Here is an 18,430-nt window from a genome sequence, read left to right on the forward strand (position 1 = left end):
AGTACATATACAGAATTCATAAGCTTTAATGTAAGGAATGATCAATGTATTCTTTCTTTCACTCTTCTTCTCCTTGTCCGTTGCTCTCTCCCTCCATGTCCCCTCCCTCCCTCTCTTTCTCTTTTTCAGGGTCTCCCTGGCCCTTCTGGGCCTTCGGGACCCCCAGGTTCTGTGGGTGATCCTGGCGAGAGGGTGAGTCTTAACCTGATTAGGTATTTTTTTGAGCCAAACACTCTCGATGAGTGGTTCCAGGTGTTGGTGTTTGTGGGAGACTGATTGGGAGTGTTTGCCCAAAGTGAATGGGGTTTGTGGGAGACTGACTGGGAGTGTTTGCCCAAAGCGAATGGGGTTTGTGGGAGACTGACTGAGGGTGTTTACTGAAAATGAACAGGGTTTGTGGGAGACTGACTGGGGGTGTTTACCCAAAGCGAACAGGGTTTGTGGGAGACTGACTGGGAGTGTTTGCCCAAAGCGAATGGGGTTTGTGGGAGACTGACTGGGGTGTCTGTGTTATTAGGGACCGCCCGGCCGTGCAGGACTGCCTGGATCTGATGGAGTGCCTGGTCCCCCTGGAACGTCTGTCATGCTGCCAGTGAGTTACACCCATATTTCTGTCCTAGGCCACACCCCCACCTGTCTATCAGTCTGTTTGACCGTCAAACCTAATTTCTCTTTCTCTGACACTTTCTTTGTCTCTCTCCCTCTTGTTTTAGGCCATCTCTCTCTCGCTTCTCTCTTTCTGTCCCTCTCCCACTCTCCTGCTTTCCAACCGTTTTAGACCATCCCATATCTCTTGTTTCTCTCTTTCTTTGTCTCCCTCTCCCCTTCTACAATATCAGTTTTAGACCATACCACCATCTCTCTAGCTCTCTGATCCCACTATCACTCTCGTTCTCTGTCTGTCTCTTCTCCCCTAAGCTCCCATCATTTGGCATCTGTTTCCATTCTCTTTGTCATGGTTTTTGCATTTTTAATTTATTTTTTACTTTCACTGTTTTTCAGTCAAGTGACTAATATTTTAATTCTCTCAATCTCATAATTTCTCTCGATGGTTATCATATGACTACTGCTTTTGTGATAAGCAGTAGTCACGCATCATCCCATTTCAGGTTATTGAAACACTGACATTTTTATGGGTGCTTGTGTAATATTTCTCATCTGAAAATAAACCGTACATGCGGATAATGGTAATAATTAGTTAACAGTGCGTTTCCGAGTGTGAAGGACTGGGAAAACACGATCCCGTCCTGGTATTAAAAACTGAGATACACGCCTCCCCAGAACGAAAGTCATCTGCTCTTCCGGTCTAGGTAGCCATTTTGTGAGATTATATGTTTGACACTCAGGTGGGGTACTGACAAACGCCTGTTTCACAAAATGGCGACCTAAACGTTCTTGCCGTTGCTGTTAGCAACACCGAAAACCAGAGATCGTGTAGCTTATTTTCCTGGTATTCCACATCAGTCCAAAATCACCTTTTCACCAGTGTTGATGGGTTTTCAGTGTAATGTGAGGCGGTCGAATGTTGACAAGTGCTACAACTTCTTTTTTAGTAATTAATTTTTAATTATGAAGGTAGACAGGCAGAGGAAAGGCTACCATGTAGCTAACGTGGCTAACTAGCTAGCTCCAACTAACGGAACAAACATGGCATTTCACAGTGCTTCCAATTCTGTTCATGCAATAAAGCAGTGAGGTTTGTTTTGGGGCGATGCAAAAAGCCGCACATAATGTCAGAAAGCAAAATGCTACGTAGCGCTAGCTAGCTAGCTAGCTAGCTATTCACCAGGTGAGAGGTCGGGACTCGTTTTTAGCTAACACAGGTTCATTTCGTGCTTTTTTTTGCCTCTAAAAATCCAACTCCCCTGCTAGTGCTATGTCTTGTTTCCCCCCAGTTCCACTGAAATCTCGATGTGCCTGAATTTTAATGTTTGCGACCAGACTTCGTGTTACAACATAACTTAGCAAGACTTAAGTCATGCTACTGAAAACAGTGCAAACTTTATCCCGCACATCCCAGCTCATGCTCACCGGCTTTTAATGTGTTCTTTTCAGATGATAAATGTTACACTGCACAAGACAAGCACCCATAAACATTTGAATGTTATGTCAGTAACCTAGCGAAAATGCAGAAATCTGATTTAAAATGTTTTCGTATTGTATACAGCTTAACGTTTGCATCATAGCGGTAGCATTCTGGCACGTTCGCTAAGTGAATCCTGTTGGCATACGGTTAATATTTTGTTCCATAATATGTAATTATCTGAAGTCAAAAGTTACATTAGCTTTACTTCTATGATACCTGGACACATATACAAATGCATATTTCGCTGTTCGCTGTAACGAATTAAAGGACAAATATGGTCGTTTCCTCTTGGAGATGGAGCATTGAAAGACAAGCTTTATTTGCTTCTGAACCAAAGTTTTGTGTTCTGAACTCATCCATTTTATGAGATGACCTCGGCTACGCACAACCAAGCTACAAGAAGACTTCCGTTTTGCTTGACTTTTGCTTCAGTAAATAGCCGTGTAAATGGGCTGTTGGCGATCACAGAACAGTTCCAACAGTTTTGCTAAATGCCAAGAAGTATTGTGCAATTGAGTTTACTGACCACAAGGTGGCAGTGTTACCAAGTGGGCAATGTGTTGGCACGGCAGTCTAGTTCATCAATGTTTCTCAACTCCTGCTCTCCCACCGCCCTACAACCTGTGCCCTTGACCCTATCCCCTCTTCTCTTCTCCAAACTATCACACCTGACATTCTCCCATTTGTCACCTCCCTTGTCAACTCCTCCCTGTCTTCCGGCTGTTTTCCGGCATCCTCCAAGAGGGCCCACATCACTCCGCTGCTAAAAAAGCCTACCCTGGATCCCTCCATCATCCAGAACTACCGCCCGGTATCTCTTCTTCCTTTCCTTTCTAAAACTATAGAACGAGCCGCTTCTACTCAACTTTCTTCCTTCTTTTCTAACAACAACCTGCTAGACCCCCATCAGTCTGGCTTCAGATCGGGCCACTCGACAGAGACTGCGCTCCTCTCCGTCAGTGAGTCACTTCATGCCGCACGAGCAGCCTCCCTCTCCTCTGTCCTCATTCTTCTAGATCTCTCTGCTGCCTTCGACACTGTGGATCACTCCATCCTCCTGTCTGCCCTGTCAGCAACGGGCATCTGTGGCACAGCCCTGGACTGGATTGAGTCCTACCTCTCTGGTCGCTCCTTCCAGGTTGCCTGGGCTGGTTCGGTATCGACACCTCGGCCCCTCGCCACAGGAGTTCCCCAGGGCTCAGTCCTTGGCCCGCTTCTTTTTTCTCTCTACACTCGCTCCCTTGGCCCTGTGATCACTGCACATGGGCTATCCTACCACTGCTATGCGGACGATACCCAACTCTTCGTCTCGTTCCCGCCGTCTGATACGCAGGTTTCAGCCCGTATCTCTGCTTGCCTGAGGGACATCCAGAGCTGGATGGACAACCACCATCTAAAGCTCAACCCAGGTAAAACTGAAATGATATTCATCCCTGCTAATACCTCTCCCCATCTGGATCTCTCCATTTCCCTCGGGGATACCACACTCACGCCGTCACCCAGTGCAAGGAACCTCGGCGTGGTGATGGACAGCAGACTGTCCCTTTCCGAGAACATTGCGGCGGTGACCCGGTCTTGCAGGTTCTTCCTATACAACATACGGAGAATCCGCCCCTTTCTCACCCCCTACTCGACCCAGCTCCTGGTCCAAGCGATGGTTCTGTCCCGCCTGGACTACTGCAATTCCCTCTTGGCTGGCCTCCCAGCGTCTGCCATCAGACCCCTCCAACTCATCCAGAATGCAGCAGCTCGTCTGGTCTTCAACCTTCCTAAATACTCACACGTCACCCCCCTGCTTACTTCCCTCCACTGGCTGCCTGTCATGGCTCGCATCAAATTCAAAACATTGGTGCTAGCCTTCCAAGCAGTTAAAGGGTCTTCCCCAGCTTATCTGCAAAAAATCATCAGACCCTACACCCCTGCCAGACCTCTTCGTTCAGCCTCCACAGGCCGCTTGGCACCTCCCCCTCTCAGAACCTCCACCTCACGCTCACGACTACTGTCTGTTCTGGCTCCACGGTGGTGGAACGAACTCCCCGTTGAGGTCAGAACTATAGAATCCCTCCCCACCTTCAAGCGCAAGCTGAAGACACACCTCTTCAAACAGCACCTCTCCCCATCCCTCCCTACCTCCCTGTGAACCTTAATTGTTGTCTCTGTGACTTGTGTATCAGTATTTTAGTTGGCTAGGTAAGCAGTGTTCGGATAGTTAACTTTGGTGACTTTTGCTCTGTTTGTTTGTTTGTTCAAAAAAAAAAAAAAAAAAAAAAAAAAAAAAAATGGCCCTTGTCCTTATCTTTGTTGTACAGGTAGCAGTTGAAATTGTACTTACCTCTAGGGTCTTTCAGCGAACTTATCCCTGGTTATGGGTATGCACTTTGTTGTACGTCGCTCTGGATAAGAGCGTCTGCCAAATGCCAATAATGTAATGTAATGTAATGTAATCTGGCAAATATTTCACTGACTGAAATCTTGCTTTCATAGATTGAGAAGCTTCTTTTATTTACTACATTCAACTATTTTTTTCCATTTTCCAATCATTTTCACACAATTAAACAGCGTGATTATTATTATTGTTGTTGTTGTTGTTGTGATTGTCGTTGTTGCTGTTGTTAAACATTTAGCAAAAAAATTTCAGGTGAGTTGAGTGTTGGACGCATGTGGATGGAATATACTAGTGCTCATATCTGAAACTCTGACTTTGTTTCACTTCCACCTCCGTCTCTGTCCATACCTTTCCTCACCCTCTCCTCGCTCTCCACACCCCCTCTCTCTTCCGCCCCTCCCTCTCTTCCTCCATCTCTCTCTGCCTCTTTCTCTAACCCTCCCTCTCTCTCTCTCTCTCTGTCCCCCTGTAGTTCCGGTTTGGGAGCAGTGGAGGGGATAAGGGTCCTATTGTCTCAGCACAGGAAGCTCAGGCCCAAGCCATCCTGTCCCAGGCCCGGGTGGGTAACAGAGTGCCACAGCCTTACAGCACACTGCAGCTGCACTCCACACACACTGCACACACACAGAACACATATTGCACACACACAGAACACACACTGCACATACTGCAGTCACAATGTACGCACACTGCAGCCATATTGCACATACACTGTACACACACTGCACACACATTCTTTTAGCATTACCCACACTGCACACGCAAGAGCGATATGGAGGCTTTTGCCAAAATGCCAAGAAAACAAGCATGTTCTGACCTTCTGTTGTTCTGTCTCCCACCACTAGTTGGCACTGAAAGGCCCTCCTGGACCAATGGGATTCACCGGTAGACCCGGGCCCCTGGTGAGTGTATTTGTTTACAGGCCGGGGAGGCGGGCCATGACTCCAGCAGCGCACTTCTCGAGCTGGGGGGGAAACAGTAGTCTCTTCCTCTGTATTAGCAACTTAACTGACATTGCCGCATTGTTATCTAAATATTCCTTATTTTCAGGGTTCCCCAGGCAGTTCCGGCTTGAAAGGCGAGATGGGAGACCCTGGCCCTCAGGTAAAGATCCCCTGGCCACGTATTTGCCCTGTGTAGGGGCCCCTCTACTCCCCTATGTACAGGGTTTAAACCCTCCCCCCCAATCAACAGCACAGGTGGGCAATTCCAGTCCTGGAGGGCCGGTGTGTATGCAGGTTTTTGTTTCCACCAATGACTAAAACCATATCATACAGGGACACAAGAACAGTCTTTGATTGGCATTCATGCATTCATCAAGAAATGTAGCTAAAATGTCAGATGGCATAAATGTTAGAGCTAATTAAGTCATTCAGGCCAGCAGTTGGCATGAAAACCAGAAACAGATACGGCCCTCGTTGCCCACCTCTGACCTACAGGAATACCAGATCAGATGCAAATACTGCAAAGCAGTATGATTGAAATGAACTGCCTTAAGTATTCAGCAACATGCCAATGTGATATCCAAGTAATGTTCTGCTAGAGGAATTTTGCCCAGTTTGTGTGTCCGTTTACCTCCTGGAGGTAGTGTCTTCGCTGTGCTCAGTAACGAATAGGAATGACATGATGCTGTGTGGATTGTGTTGGCTGGGATGGAAGGGCTGTTGTTCTGTGATAATCTGTGGCTGCTGCATGTGGAGACTGATTCTCCGTGATCACCACACAGGGCCCCAGGGGACCGCAGGGATTGTCTGGACCCCCAGGAAAATCTGGCCGAAGGGTGAGTGGTCCTGGTTCTGGTTCTGGTTCTGGTTCTGGTTCTGGTTAAAAACTGCTCCAGGGGTTGTCTCCACCCCTACGCCACCCCTGTTCCTTCTCTTTCTCTCGCCCTACTTGCGACTATTCTCTCTGGTGTTTCTCCCAGGGCGTCCTTGCAAAAGAGAACACGTTCTCAATGGATCTCCCCATAAAGGATTAAAAAAGCACTTCTGCATCTGCCACTCACAGCATGTCCCAGTTGTTTTTTTTCCTTGTAGGAGACATGAGTCTCAAGAACCACATATCCTACACTACAAGGGGCTTTCAATAAAAATAGAATGAGTACAATTCAAAAAAATATTTTCAGTGCAACAAATCATTGTCCTCCAAAAAGACAAAAAAAAGATGATGTAAAAAAAAGTCACTTTTTTTCTGCCAAGTCTCAGGAGGTCGTTTGCCACAAATGTTCTGTTGATTTTTACTATTGTATTTATTTTTATTTTTTGTCTGTCTGTGTGCAGGGTCGTGCTGGAGCTGATGGTGGACGAGGCATGCCTGGGGAATCAGGATCAAAGGTATCTGTTGATTTTCCGTCACATAGTGCTCTGTGTAGCGCTAACACGTTGTGTTTGTGTGGTATAAAATCATCAATTCTTCAGGCTGTCTCAAATGTGCTTGTGCCAGAAGAGGAATCCCCAAGTGGAAAAATATGCTGAAGTATGCTAGACTCTCTCTTTATCTGTGCTTTGGTTACGTTTTTTAATTTCTGATTTCCTCTTGAGCATATCATGTCATGTCACTGTTAGCTCTTCCTCTCTCTCCTCCATTACTCTCACTTTTTCCCTCTTTCATTCTCTCTCTCACCATCTCTCCTAGGGCGACCGAGGCTTCGACGGGCTGCCTGGTCTCCCTGGTGACAAGGGCCACAGGGTGGGTTTTTAATGACTCATTTTTAGAAATGAACAAATGGATAAATGGATAAATGATAGATAGTACATAGAACGGAGTTAAACAGGCTCTGGCCGTAGCCTCTGTCATCGGCTGTACTGCAGCACAGTGAAAAGGCGGGGTTCATCCCAGTAGGAAGAAGAGAAAGGAAGGGTAAATATGGGGGTCCAGGGCTGAGAGTACATTTTACTCTGACAGAGTATAATTGATCCCTTTTGGACTCATATATGCTCTGTTATAGTTTAATCAACACTGAATATTGTACTGTGTAGCACCCAGTCATAAGGAGTGTATCTTAACATGCAGCATGACAGATCGGTAAGCTAGTATTCTGCTCTTTAAAGGGTGCGATCATAAATATGTGATTATAGTGTGCTTACATGAACACCCCTATTGGTATACTGGTAACTGAAAGCAATGGTGTTCTAGAACACTGACGTTCCAAAATTCCACAAACTTTTACATTTAGCATAAGAAGCTGACAAGCTAATCTTCCTGCTGTCTTCCCTCACCTGTTTTAGGGAGAAGCCGGAGGTGTGGGACCACCTGGACCAACCGGAGAGGACGGAGAAAGGGTAGGGGCAACAGGAAACAGGAAGTGGTTGGGGAAGGCAGTAAAACGGATGGCATCATGTCTGTCTATAGTAGTACCGTACCTACATTAACAACGAAGGCCCAACACTGGATTGTATTTTCTTCAAGTGCACCAATAAGGCAGCCAATGTTGTGTTTTAGAAAAAGAAAAAGAAAAACCAGTATTGAGCCATGGCAAAAAAAACTAAAACTTTTTTATATTGTTATTTTTGCTGAAAATATATGTACGTTTTTATGAGGAACATCCTTCAGGTTTTTTTTTAGAGCCCAGACTGAAAGAACAATAAGCAGTAAACGCTTGAGGCTTTTTCATCAGATTCTCCGAGTCAGTCAATGTGTCTGTTGGTGAATATCTCTTGTTGCACTGTGATCAAAGTGCTGTTTCTTTCTGTGTCTCTCTCACTCTGTCACTTTCTCACCCTCGCTGTTCTCTGTTTTGTCTATATTCTCATTCTATCTCTCTTTGTTGTCAGGGAGACGATGGGGAGGTTGGACCCAGAGGACTGCCAGGTGAACCCGTGAGTGATTCCATCACGCTTTCCAACTTTCTGCCTGCTTGTCTCTTTCTGTTTGTCTGTCTGCCTACTCAGCTGTCTATCCGCCTGTCTGTCTGTCTGTCTGTCTGAATGTCTGCGTACCTGCCTGTCTGTTTTTCTGTCTGTCTGTTTGCCATTTGTCTCTTTTATCTTCTTCATAAAGAAATATTATTCATCTCTCTCACTCTGTCGCTCTCTCTCTCTGGAGGTTCAGTACATTTAGTTGTATCCACCTTCCCTTCTGAGCACCTTCTAAACATATTTTGCTCTGCTGCTGTTTTATATTCCCCTGTTTTCTGTCATTATTCCACTTCTGATTGATCCTCTCTCTCTCTCTCTTGCTTTCTCTCTCTCTGTTTTCTTTTTTTTCCACTCATCTGATTGATGAATAATCTCTCTCTCTCTCTCTCTCTCTCTCTCTCTCTCACTGTTTTAGGGGCCCCGTGGTTTGTTGGGACCCAAAGGCCCCTCTGGGATTCCAGGACCCCCTGTGAGTACCCCCCCCCCCCCCCTCCACTGTTACACCACTCAACCAACCTTTTCCCCAAATCGTGTTTTTCTTCCGGAAGACACCCTGGTGGTCAATTTTGCAGTGAACCCCTTGTCTTTGATAGTTGGGTACACCCCTCTCTCCTACAACTCCCTGTCATAAATGTGCCAAGTTTACCCAATAAAATATCTATGCTTGTTCCCCCTGGCAACAAGAGCGGATGAGACCAGGACTTCCCTGCAAGATCTCACTGTGCCTGAAAATTGTTATGTCTAAAAATAACCACGCCCAAAATATAGAGAGGCTGTTGACATGCAGTTTGTAAACAGTGAGGGCAAACTGTGTGGTGAAATCAGCAAGCCCCTCTTTTAGACACAGCCCAGCAGTTTGACAGTAATGTGCAGTCAAGTTGAATTGTCGGTTAAAGGATTATTCAAATCCATTTCTTTAATTGTTTTTCCTTTAATCGCACCATTGAGGCCTGCTTCAAGTGAGCTGAGTTTTGTTAACAGTAGTATCTTTTAGTTAGTTATCTTTTCCTGTATAAATTATGCAATATTTTAGAGAATGTCCAGCTAGCTGATAAAACCAGTGGCATTACTTCACTTCAACACCAAACACTACACTGATCCATCTTCCAGTAACATTTCCCTCATTTGGCAGATTCCGGCAGTTTCTCCAACAGAGAAATGTATTATATATACATGTATATAAATGTATATATAATATTTATGTATATAAAGCTTGTATAACATTGCCATAATCATCGCAAGTGTCACAACTAGCCATGGCAAGCTTCATATCACTTTTGTGTCGCAATACACGTAAAAGCAGTTTCATTTTTCAAAGCAGTTTTAAAAAGTGAGTCCAGTATGAATTATAGCAATGCTCTAACTGTTGTGAGCTGTAATATGCTGTGTTAGTGGGTGGAGCTCACCACAGTGAGGTGTGATCACAGGAAGGCCTCGTAGCCGGTTAACGTGACAACACTTTCTGGCGAGGCAACCCTGAAATTTGAAATAACGTTGTTGCCCTCGGCTAGGGATGCATGTGCCAGTGGCTGACTCATAACGTCATTGGAATCTTCGGGTGAGTGAGAGGCCTTGTGAGAGGGTAATGTAGGCAAGGCATTCTAGAAATTAATCCGTTTTCATATTATAGGTGAATGCAGTGTCCAAGTGGTATAACATGAAGGTTTTAGCCATGAGTGATTCATTGAATAATTATACATCTCTCCCTCTCTATCACACTCTCTCCCTCTCTCTCCCCCTCTTTCTGCAGGGCGTACGAGGAAACGACGGTCCCCATGGGCCAAAAGGAAATCTGGTTAGTGTCTGTGTGCAACACCGTACATGATTAAGATCTTTACTGAACATTCTAATGCCTATTCTAACACTACTGGTGCCTGAAAGTAGTGGAGTTCTAAATGGCTGGCATTTATAAATGGCTGGCATTTATATAGCGCCTTTATCCAAAGTGCTGTACAATTGATGCTTCTAATTCACGCATTCATACACGCACTCACACACCAACAGCGACTGGCGGCCATGCAAGTCACCGACCAGCTCATCAGGAGCGTTTGGCGGTTAGGTGTCTTGCTCAGAGTTCTAGAACACGGACTTAGAATTCTGAAACATTCTGAATAACCCACACTTCAAACAGTCAAATAATGTTGGGGGGGGCACACCTCTTTTTGCTCAGCTTGAAGTACCTGGATGTGTGTCCCCTGTGAGTGCTGGAGGTTTGACCCCTAACCCCCGTTCTCCCCACCTTTCTCAGGGTCCTCAAGGTGAGCCAGGACCCCCTGGTCAGCAAGGTACCTCCGGAACTCAGGTGAGAAGGGCACTCTCTGCCGTGACACACATTGTGGAAAAAGAAAATCCTAGATCTGTCCTAATGGCCCCGGAGGCCGTCTGAAGTAACAGGGTACTGTAACGGTGTTCAGTAACTGCGTGAAATCACTGGTGATAACTTGCCAATGATAACTGCTCTATCAATGTGCTCAAGCTTGAAAATGAATTATTAATAAATAAATTATTTTTAATGATTATGGTTGTGGATATAATATGATGCTTCTGTGAGACGCTGTAGTTCATGAGAGGCCTGTCTCCTTCCAGGGAATGCCAGGACCTCAAGGGGCAATCGGGCCACCAGGGGAGAAGGTAAGAGACGTGATAAATGATCAGTTAGTGTCAGGCGTGTTCATAATAATTACAGATACAATTATTCGTAAAGCTGAGGTCCATGGGCTGTATGACAAAAGAAGGCTCTTTTAATTTTCCACAATATAATATATATTTCTTTTCCACACTAGAAGGCTTTTGGAGTAGATTTCCCGTCCAACCACAGTACTCACACACCCACTAAATAATTTTCATTCACTCACCCACTTGCTGACTCACTCACTGTTTCATTCATTCACTCATTGACTAACTCACTAAGTAACTCATTCTATGAATCACTCACTCTCTGAATAATTTGCTCATTGACTAACTCACTAACTAATGCATTCTCTCAGTCACTCACTCTCTGAATAATTCACTCATTGACTAACTCACTAACTAACGCATTCTCTGAATCACCCACTCTGACTAATTCACTCATTGACTCACTCTCTCACTAACACACCCTCTAAATCACTCACTCTGACTCATTCAGTCACTCACTCACAAATATACTCTCTAAATCACTCACTCTCTCACTCATTCAGTTAGTCACTATGACTCATTCACTCACTCACTAACACACTCTCCAAATCACTTACTCTCTGACTCATTCACTCACCCACATACTCAATGATTAATCACCCACTGACCCTGATACTGACTCACTGCCTTTCTCACGCAGTAATGCCATTTGGCCACTAGGGGGCTGAAAGACCAGCTCAGTCACTTGGCTCCTGTTTTCTGTGTGTTTTTTCCAGGGACCCACAGGAAAGCCAGGACTACCGGGAATGCCGGGAGCTGATGGCCCTCCAGTAAGTCCCGTTTATGATGCCTAACAAGGCTGTGACTACCACCTGGTCCTCTCTTCCCTAATAGTACAGTTAATAGTACAGTAATTGGAATCATATTTTAGGCAATACTCTTAGAATATTTAATATCATTTAGTATAATATGTAAGATAAATCCTGTTTACCTGCACATGCTGTGTTATGTATTGTGGGCTCATGAATGTGGATAGTGTGGGCTCAATGTATTGATTAATATTCCCAATGTTATTTGGACACATCTGAGATATTGGTCAGGAGTCGGTCTTATTCTATTGAAACTGTTGAACTGAAACATACAGTATGTGTTATTAATCCTGAAGGTATTATCTGGCTTCATTTGTATGCTTTTTTGTTTGTATTAGTTGTTTTATTCGAAACGTGTGCAGGAAGCAGTTACACATGCTCAGTGACACCTGCCTTTTGTTTTAGGGTCACCCAGGAAAAGAGGGTCCAACAGGAACCAAAGGAAATCAGGTGGGCCACTCTTCTGTCGACCCAAATAAGTATGTTTACATTACATTACAGGCAATTGGCAGATGCTCTTACCTAGAGCGACGTACAGTTGATTAGACTAAGCAGGAGACAATCCTCCCCTGGAGCAATGCAGCCTTGCTCAAGGGCCCAGCTGTGCAGATCTTATTGTGGCTACACCGGGAATCAAACCACCGACCTTGTGTGTGTGTGTGTGTGTGTGTGTGTGTGAGTGACTGGTGTGTGTGTGTAGTATGAGTGTGTGAGTGAATGGTGTGTGTGTGTGTAGGTATGAGTGTGTGAGTGAAATTGTACTTACCTCTAGGGTCTTTCAGGGAACTTATCCCTGGTTATGGGTATGCACTTTGTTGTACGTCGCTCTGGATAAGAGCGTCTGCCAAATGCCAATAATGTAATGTAAAAAAAAATTTAATGAGTGAATAGTGTGTGTAGGTATGAGTGTATGAGTGAATGGTGTGTGTGTGTTTGTAGGTATGAGTATATGAGTGAATAGTGTATGTGTAGGTATGAGTTTATGAGTGAATAGTGTATGTGTAGGTATGAGTTTATGAGTGAATGGTGTGTGTGTAGGTATGAGTGTGTGAGTGAATGGTGTGTGTGTGTGTATGTGTATGTGTCTAGGTATTAGTGTGTGTGTGTGTGTGTGTGTGTGTGTGTAGTATGAGTATGTGAGTATATAGTGTTCGTGCCCTGCGATGGATTGGCGGCCCGTCTAGGGTGTATTCCTGCCTCTCGCCCAGTGCATGCTGGGATAGGCTCCCGCCCCTTCCTCCTCCTGTGTTGATGCTCTGTCCGTCCTCCTCTGCACAGGGTCCCAGTGGGCCTCAGGGCACTATCGGCTACCCCGGGCCTCGTGGGATTAAGGTACGCCCTCCGCTTCACTCTCACGCTCCACTGCTGAATCATGGGTAATAATGAAGCATGTGATAATTCACTGTTAGTGACAGCATTTGAGTATTTCAGTGATTCAGTGAGTCAGTCCTCAAGATTCGCTGAGGGTGAAACGATTTGAAAGTTAAAGCTGGATTCCATTTCTGTGGAAAAACACCCATAACACGCATCCATTTGGGAACAGATGCCTTTGCACTGTTTACATTCCAAAATGGCCAGGTCTCCACCATGTCTCTTACAGGAGACCACTAAAGCACAGTTTTATTCACCTTATATAGACACAGCTGCACAAGAAAATGGCGTAGGACATCTTGGTCTTAAGATTGCTTAAGATGTGCCTGAGGTTGACTAGAAGAATTAGTATTCTTAGTATTAGTATTCCATTGCCATTGTCATTATAAGTCATCTAATTTTTTGTGCGATAATATTGATATTGGTATGCGTTACCATATATATATATATTTTTTTTTTTGGTGTATTCTGTTACAAAAAATAATTAATTGATTAATTATTATTTCATTAATTAGCCCTAAGAAGTCTATGTTGATTGCAGGGAACCCAAGGTATCCGTGGTCTGAAAGGACACAAGGGAGAGAAGGTAAGTGCCTCTTTCATGAAGATCGGGGGTAAATTCTGCTTAGTGAAGTAGTAGCTAAATAATAGCAGAATTAAGCCTTTACAAGGTCATTCCTGATGGGTGCCGTTATAGACTGTGGCCACTAGGGGTGACATTGTATACGTTATATGCTGTTCTAGTGTGCAAAATCTTTGCTTAATATACGATCTTTTCCCCCTGAAGTATAATTAGACATTTTTAGGACATTCTCTATTTGGCCTATAAATATGTTATCGATTGCCTCAATCGTCTTTAAAATAACAATAATTATGTCTGCAGTGATAATGATATTGATATTGATATAGTCATGCTATGAATGTACTGATGTACTGACCATGGTGGTACTGCAACTGATTATGTCATTGATGTAAAATTGAGGATGTCTTTCCAATCATGGTGATAATATTATTTATGATTAATTTATTATGTGAAGTCATTCTGATCTTGTTGATAATCGTATTGGTGATGTCATTGTTTCAGGGTGAAGATGGATTCCCTGGAATTAAGGGTGACTTCGGAGTGAAGGGAGACAGAGTAAGATTGATTGACAGACTCACATTTATGATGATCAGCCCATGTGTATTTATACATTGTATAGTGTATTTATTCATCATTTAATCACTAAATCATCATGTAATTTAATCAACACATCTTCATTTAATCAACAAAGCATAATTTAATCATCAGGTATAAGATTTATTTATCAGCTCATATTTGAACATATTGATTAGAGTTTGTATTCTTTCCATTGGACATTTATTTAATTGAAATGTAAATGATCTCACTTGTGTAATTTCAGCAATATTCATTATTGATTATCTGCTGCGATTGAAGGAAATATTTGGTAGTATTACATTATTGATTATTGATTAGTGCCAATTGACATGCCTGCCTTTTCTTATTATGAATCTGCCTTGATTGAATGAGATATTCGGCTACATTTGGCTTTTGATTATTCACAATTGTTGACTTGGCTATAGTTGTATTATTGACTGGGTGATTTATTGATTGAATATCTTTCCTTGATTGTGACTGTGTTGATTGCCTGATTCTCAGGCATATTTGAATATTGGCTGAATGATTGATTATTCATTATTGATTAGTGTTGATATAGATTATCAGGCATATTTGTATGTTGGCTGAATGATTGATTGATTGATTGATTGATTGATTGATGTGATTAATATTTATTGATTAGTGTTGATTTAGGTTCTCAGGCATACTTGGATATTTGCTGAATGATTGACTGATTATTGATGATTGCTTAGTGTTGATGAATTAGTGATTAATTTTGATTGATTAGTGTCCATTTATTCTTGAGTATGATTGAGTATTGATTCATGTTGACTGATGATTGATTATTGAATAGTATTCTATTGTTATAGATTATTGATTATTGTTGATTGTTTTTGTTTTGTTTCCCAGGGAGAGGGTGGAGTGTCGGGGCCCCGTGGAGAGGATGGTCCTGAGGGGCCAAAGGGTCGTGTGGGGCCCCCCGGTGAACTGGGGCCACTCGGCCTGGTCGGAGAGAAGGTGGGGTTGGGGGAGAGGAGGAAACATGGGTGGGGTTTGGCTTTGGGTTGGGCTTTGGGTTTAGTCCACCGATTGGAGCAGGGTGGTGGAATCTCCATGCTTTGTGAATGGCTCAGGAATGATCTGTATTCTGCATTATCCCACATTATTCATTTGTATGGTGTACTTATGTATTCAGTGTAAGTACACAACTAAATCTAGCCCACAGCACCTGCTACCCTTAACTCTAACAAGTTTCTGAACATATCTGGAACATATTTAGCATGCATTGCTATGATTAGACATTGCTGTAGAGAAGATCATCTTTAATATTTGTAAGGATACAAAGTGTGCATGATCTTTGCTGATGATGGCTTCCTATTTCAGGGAAAACTGGGTGTGCCTGGGCTGCCTGGCTATCCAGGAAGACAAGGACCCAAGGTACTGTGCAAACTTCCTGTCCTGTAGTTTGTCCAGAAAGGTTCTGTACAGTAACCAGATAGTTCCTGCATTCGACCATCTTTTTTGGAGGAGGTTCCAGTATGTCATTGAAAAGTTAATGTGGAATATTATATAGTATAGTATGTTTCAGTATATGAATGTTCATGTTGTGCCTATAGCTTAAAGCATCCACTGCCGGTGGAATGAACTGTCTCTGGTCATGTCCTCCTCATGTATGTTCATGAAATTATTCCAACTGTAATGCTAAGAGAACACAGCTCACCGTCTGAATCGCTGAGCTAATAGCCACGCCCTTTCGGAAGGTTACGCTGTGTTATGAACCAATGAGCTTGCGTACGTCCAGACTGACTCACACGTGGCGTGACCCTCTCTCTTCCCAGGGTTCCCTCGGCTTCCCAGGATTCCCTGGCTCCAACGGCGAGAAGGGCGCGAGGGTAAGGAGAGCTGGGGAGAGGAAACCTGAAACCCAGGAGAGCAAACAGCTCCACTGACAGGGTTCAGGCTCGAATCCCTGCTGGGGCCACTGCCATTAGAGCCACTCATCCCAAATTCACACGTCTAATTGTATTAACTGACAACATGTAAAATGTGCACAGTATGGGTACGGAAAGATGCTCAAAAGTTGTGACGTAATGCGATGATGTCAGTTTAATGATGCAATGCAATGATGTTATAATGTGATCTATTTTTCAGGGGTTGATTGGAAAGTCTGGACCAAGAGGCCAGAGAGGACCAACGGTACAGTCTTTTTGCACGAACTTATATATAAAAACTAGCAACCGTTCCTCTACCTCAGACGTGTCTGCTCCCTACCCGAGTCCCATGGTGGATAGAGCAATCCCATTCGCCTGAAGTAGCCAAGCCATGGCCAGCCATCGGCTTCACTCTCCAACAGTCGTATTTTCAGCCTGAAAAACATGTTCTTGTCTCTGGTTTCAGGGACCCAGGGGTCAACGAGGGCCAAGGGGGACAACTGGAAAGTCAGGAGCCAAGGTGAGACCCCCCGAACACTGCTGCTGCAGAAGGTTCCTGAGAGTAGTCCGCAACAGGAGGCTCCATGGAACCCTGCGGCGGCCATTTTGATTTCCTGGTGAGGCCAGTGATGGCAGTTTTTGCTCACCGCTCGTCTCTTTGTTTTTCAGGGTACCTCAGGCGGAGACGGGCCCGCCGGTCCCCCCGGTGAGAGGGTGAGTAACTGACGCAGCACCCTTTCAGAACAGAACGATTAAATATTAATTGAATTCATATTGACATCACATTGGTTGCCTTTTTAATGGATGGTTCTCTCTCTTCCTCGTTCAGGGACTGCCTGGACCTCAAGGAGCAAACGGATTCCCTGGGCCAAAGGGGCCTCCTGTAAGATATATTCCAATATTATGATTATTATGATTTTTTAAATTTAAATTAACATTATCTGACGCAGGGGTGTGGAAATGAATTCTGTACAATGGATGGCAGTGTGGGTGAATTGCAGTGAGAGGAAATCGATGGGTGTGGTGAGAAGAAATGTCAAAGGAAATTGCTTCAATATTGCTATTCACCACAACCTTATGGCACAGTTTCAAAACTGAACAGTCACATCATCTGTCAGTTAAAAGCAGTAAATGTCCAGTATGCATACATACTTTATAAGAGTTAATTTAGCACTGAACTGTGTAGCTGTTGCTGTTATCAACCTCCTTCTCTCTCTCTCTTGTTCTCTCTCTCCCTTTCTCTCTCTCTCCCTCTCTCTCTCTCTCTCTCTCTCTCTCTCAGGGACCTCCAGGGAAAGATGGACTGCCAGGACACCCTGGCCAGCGGGGAGAAGTTGTGAGTCTCTTTCTTTCATTCCTTCACCCCTTCTTCCTTTCCCCTTTGAGGGGCTTGCCTTCATTCTGAGGTGATACACTTAATAGAACAGTTTTCCCATGGTGCACCTCTCTAGCTGCATGGCACAGATACAGCGTGTGCAGTTTGTATACCATTCAGCGAGTAGAGGAGTATGCTCTGTACATTCTCCATTACACTGGGCAATGCTGACGACAATACTGGATAATACTAGAATGCTAGATAACAATAGTACGCCACATAGTGTAGTACTGTATTATAAATAAAGATATTTATGCTGTTGTGCATTGTTGTGCAGTAAGGTGTGTTTTGCCATATTTGCTTTTGAGATAATGGTTTCACTCACTCAACTAGAATGTTTCACTCAACGAATCAGCATTTCACTTTGACTCAAACTGTTCTGTGGGATGGAAGTGGGAATTTGGAGTGTGTAATGAATCGTGAAATGATTTTCAGTGGTCAATGCAGTATTGGCCTCAGCTATCTGAAAATAGTACATATAGTCCAACCAATTATTATTATTATTATTATTATTATTAGATAAGGCATTTTAACTTTTCTAGTGGTAGCATTACCATGTTGTTATACATGTGTTATATATCATATATTACATGTCTATATGTGTGTTGTTACTGCATTAGAATCTGTGTTAACCTCTTCTCTCTTCCTCAGGGTTTCCAGGGGAAGACTGGCACAGCGGGTCCTCCCGGCGTCGTTGGGCCTCAGGTATTCATACACTGACAGCTTCTTACACAACAAATGGACTTGAGACAGAAATACATATTTTGGTTTGCAAAAAAAAGACGTTATGACAGGTCAGTATATTAACACTATCTGAGA

The 18,430-nt window shown here is 43.9% G+C and overlaps 1 protein-coding gene across 1 annotated transcript in view; it reads left to right on the forward strand.

The window, feature by feature from the left end:
• col11a2 (collagen, type XI, alpha 2) overlaps positions 1–18,430 on the forward strand; it is a 58,541-nt gene that overhangs the window by 27,168 nt on the left and 12,943 nt on the right. Inside the window, exons 11-38 of the mRNA XM_061254060.1 lie at positions 130–192; positions 518–592; positions 4,945–5,031; positions 5,318–5,374; positions 5,523–5,576; positions 6,199–6,252; positions 6,752–6,805; positions 7,107–7,160; positions 7,700–7,753; positions 8,246–8,290; positions 8,745–8,798; positions 10,080–10,124; positions 10,578–10,631; positions 10,916–10,960; positions 11,722–11,775; positions 12,220–12,264; positions 13,093–13,146; positions 13,727–13,771; positions 14,270–14,323; positions 15,215–15,322; positions 15,689–15,742; positions 16,144–16,197; positions 16,457–16,501; positions 16,703–16,756; positions 16,906–16,950; positions 17,066–17,119; positions 17,519–17,572; positions 18,263–18,316. Coding sequence (XP_061110044.1) covers positions 130–192; positions 518–592; positions 4,945–5,031; positions 5,318–5,374; positions 5,523–5,576; positions 6,199–6,252; positions 6,752–6,805; positions 7,107–7,160; positions 7,700–7,753; positions 8,246–8,290; positions 8,745–8,798; positions 10,080–10,124; positions 10,578–10,631; positions 10,916–10,960; positions 11,722–11,775; positions 12,220–12,264; positions 13,093–13,146; positions 13,727–13,771; positions 14,270–14,323; positions 15,215–15,322; positions 15,689–15,742; positions 16,144–16,197; positions 16,457–16,501; positions 16,703–16,756; positions 16,906–16,950; positions 17,066–17,119; positions 17,519–17,572; positions 18,263–18,316 — 1,569 coding nt within the window. The remainder of the gene's footprint in view (positions 1–129; positions 193–517; positions 593–4,944; positions 5,032–5,317; positions 5,375–5,522; positions 5,577–6,198; positions 6,253–6,751; positions 6,806–7,106; positions 7,161–7,699; positions 7,754–8,245; positions 8,291–8,744; positions 8,799–10,079; positions 10,125–10,577; positions 10,632–10,915; positions 10,961–11,721; positions 11,776–12,219; positions 12,265–13,092; positions 13,147–13,726; positions 13,772–14,269; positions 14,324–15,214; positions 15,323–15,688; positions 15,743–16,143; positions 16,198–16,456; positions 16,502–16,702; positions 16,757–16,905; positions 16,951–17,065; positions 17,120–17,518; positions 17,573–18,262; positions 18,317–18,430) is intronic.

Source organism: Conger conger, chromosome 9 (assembly GCF_963514075.1).
Source record: "Conger conger chromosome 9, fConCon1.1, whole genome shotgun sequence".
Lineage (NCBI taxonomy): Eukaryota > Metazoa > Chordata > Actinopteri > Anguilliformes > Congridae > Conger > Conger conger.